At 41.2% G+C, this 3023-nt stretch overlaps 1 protein-coding gene across 1 annotated transcript; it reads right to left on the bottom strand.

The window, feature by feature from the left end:
* Positions 1 to 1223: 1223 nt before the first annotated feature.
* Positions 1224 to 2288, bottom strand: LOC132164302 (NDR1/HIN1-like protein 10). Its single transcript, XM_059574790.2, has one exon. The coding sequence runs from the start codon at positions 2170 to 2172 to the stop codon at positions 1441 to 1443; it is 732 nt and encodes a 243-aa protein (XP_059430773.2). The 5' UTR covers positions 2173 to 2288; the 3' UTR covers positions 1224 to 1440.
* Between the last annotated feature and the right edge of the window lie 735 nt (positions 2289 to 3023).

Genomic DNA, 3023 nt, shown 5'->3' with positions numbered 1-3023 from the left:
GACTCACCACCCCCCCTTCCTCCTCTCCATGTGCAGCACCTCACAGCACCTAAGCCAAATCTGCAACTTAATTACACTGCATAAGTTTTTCAGCACACTATATAATCCACATTCCCCAAGTGCCCAAGGCCCATGATAACATACCTAGAAGAACTCAATCAAATCCACATGTGGCAACAGGGTGGCCATATCCACCCACTGGCAAGGGAAACAATGCCATTGCTTCAAACAACTCCATTTTCACACTATTGGTTTTATTCATCATCTATTGTCCCTAAACACTTTTCTAAAACAAAGGAAATGGTAAAGGAAAGTTGAACATATTTCGTGCAAGTATCAGAACTGTCAGACGATGACATGGTAGGACATAGAATCACTAGAATCCTTTGTTGAGACTCAACTAGAAGAACTTAACCAGAGTTGAATGATTGAGAACAAAATACAAGCCAAACAGAAGCCAAAATGTTTATAAAAATAGGTTATATGCCTAAACATTAAATAATACAAATCAATCAGCCAGTCCGCCACTAATGAGCAAATGATACGATACAACAATGATCTGATCTAATGGATGAAGGTCTTACACCATAACGATGCCTAATTAGACCTATATGGAGATAAATTGGGTCCTATACAAGCACCTTGGATGAGCTAAATGATTTATATTGGCCTTATTTGGATGGGATACTCCCTTAACTTCATCTATACTGCATTAGGAAAAACAGCAACCTTAGGATTGTCAAGGCGATTGCACAGCAACACAGATAACACTTCTAAAAGCATAACAGGGACTAAGACGAAAATACAAGAGAGTTGATATACCTGTTCTTAAAAAATTATACCAACCAAATTGCTTTAGGTATCCAATCATCAACCACCATCCTCAATCCTATGACTATTGATGAGAGTGGGAGTCTGGGAGATACCAAATTCTCACATGATATAAAACGACAACCAATTAAGAAAAATGCTTCCCAATGATAATCATCCACGATTATGTTGGACCTAAAGGGCCAAAACAAACGAAGAACAATTTTGTAGCAAGAAGCCAATGGCATAGCAAGAATTTCTTTTGTTCATTCCCATGATCCCTCGATTTCTCTCCTTTTTTACCACCTCAACCATTTAAAATAAATTAATTCCCACCAAATTTAAATGCATAACAAAAACCTATTTTTCCAAATAAAATCGAAATAACTTCAAGGATAAGAAACACCAAAACCTAAAGAATGTAACTCCACAACGCAATTCTAGCATTAACCAACACAAAACACAATTGCAGAATAACTGTACAGCCATTAATCAAACCAACTAATCATTCAAAAAAGAGAAAGAAAATAAACTAATTCCAATGTACAGTTAAAACTACCACTAATTCCTCATTTTCAAACAAATCCTGCTTTGGATATGAGATTATTAACCCAAAAACACCTAATTTACTCACAGAGCAACCCTGCAGTCCCTTGGTGCCCCAATCAGATTCCCCGACCCACTGCTATTGGACGAAAGCCCGACCGCCAGACTCTGGCACCAGACCCTGAGCCACCGGCTCCTCACCCTCCACCCACCGGCCCGGAACTGAACCCTAGCCTCAACCTCCACATTGAAGCTGACGGAGCCACGTGCCCTGTCCCCGTTGATGCCATTGACGACCCGCGTATCCACGTAGGAATCTACCGCCGAGAACGCCGCGTTCAAAACCGTCTGGTTCCGCTTCCCCTGCTTGAACGGCGGGAGTCGCGTCTTGGAAATTAACTCCGACCCGTAGAATAGCCCGGACTCGACGACGTCGTACGAGATGGACATCTTCTTGTTGGGGTTGTAGACGGCGAACCGGGCGTTCCAGGTGCCGGTGATGGAGGAGGATGAATTGGACGCGGTGGAGAACTTGGAGAGCGAGAGGGACTCGACGCGGAAGACCGGAAAGCGGGGGCGGAGAACGAGCCAGAGCACGAGTATGACCACGCCCATGACGACGAAGGAGACAATCATGGCGGAGAGGAAGCGGCGCATAAAGGGGCGCGAGGACGCCGGTCGGTACTGGTTCTGGTACCTGTAGGGCTGCTGCTGCGGTGGCGGGGCAACATAAGGGTATGCGGCGCCGTATTGAGGCGGAGGAAAACCGTTGGGGGCTGCCGGGTAGCCCGTGATGGGTCTGGAAGGGTCTTGCATATCGCACGCAGAGACACAGAGAAACTGGAATTCTAGAGTCCAAAGGGAGTGAGTTCAATGCGTTGGAGAGGAAGGGACTCGGAGGATATTTATAAAAGTATTGTCGTTGGAGTTCGAATCGATGATATGCGTGCGCTTTTATTATTCTTTTTCCGTGTTACATTAGATATTCTTTTCAAAATTTCGATTTTCCAACTTAATTGCTTGTTGACACACTAATCGATATTTTCAAATATCTATTGGCAAATACAACAACCGTCACTAATTTGGTAGTTTTCATTCTCTTAAGTTCGACTGTTAGGTGAATGATTTTTATTTTTTGCAAACACGTTAGGGATATAATATAGGTTTTGAGGGAACCTAGACCTTTTAAATTTTGAAAAAATCTAAAAAAAAAATTTCAAATACAAGGTATAATGAAAATAAAAGATTAAGTAGAATAAACTATGGTAATACTTGTCTTTAATATTTAAATTATAACATCTACTTCTAATGTTATCTATAAAGACAACATATGGTGTTAAGGTATTTTAATCCTAAAATACATCTATTATTAGACGCCTAATATCGACCAAGTCATAGCTTGACCTAGTTCTATCAAGCAATCAGTAGGATCTGAGGCAGCTAATACTAATAGGATTGAGAATTTTTATTTTAAGAGTCGAACTTTCAATCTAGTACCTATCGAACTATTTTGGAGATATCCTTAACGCCACTGAACCAACACTACTCATGGTAATGGTGGAATTAATTTAAGGGAATTTAGATATAAACTCATTAGGTCAACGCGCCTTCATTAAAAACTCCTTAGGTGTTTTTTTTTTCGAAAATTGACTTCCTGGGTTAATCGA

This window comes from Corylus avellana, chromosome 8, assembly GCF_965113065.1.
Source record: "Corylus avellana chromosome 8, dhCorAvel1.hap1.2, whole genome shotgun sequence".
Classification (NCBI taxonomy): domain Eukaryota; kingdom Viridiplantae; phylum Streptophyta; class Magnoliopsida; order Fagales; family Betulaceae; genus Corylus; species Corylus avellana.
Note: the sequence above shows the minus strand (reverse complement) of the source record. Positions and strands in the feature narration are given on the sequence as shown.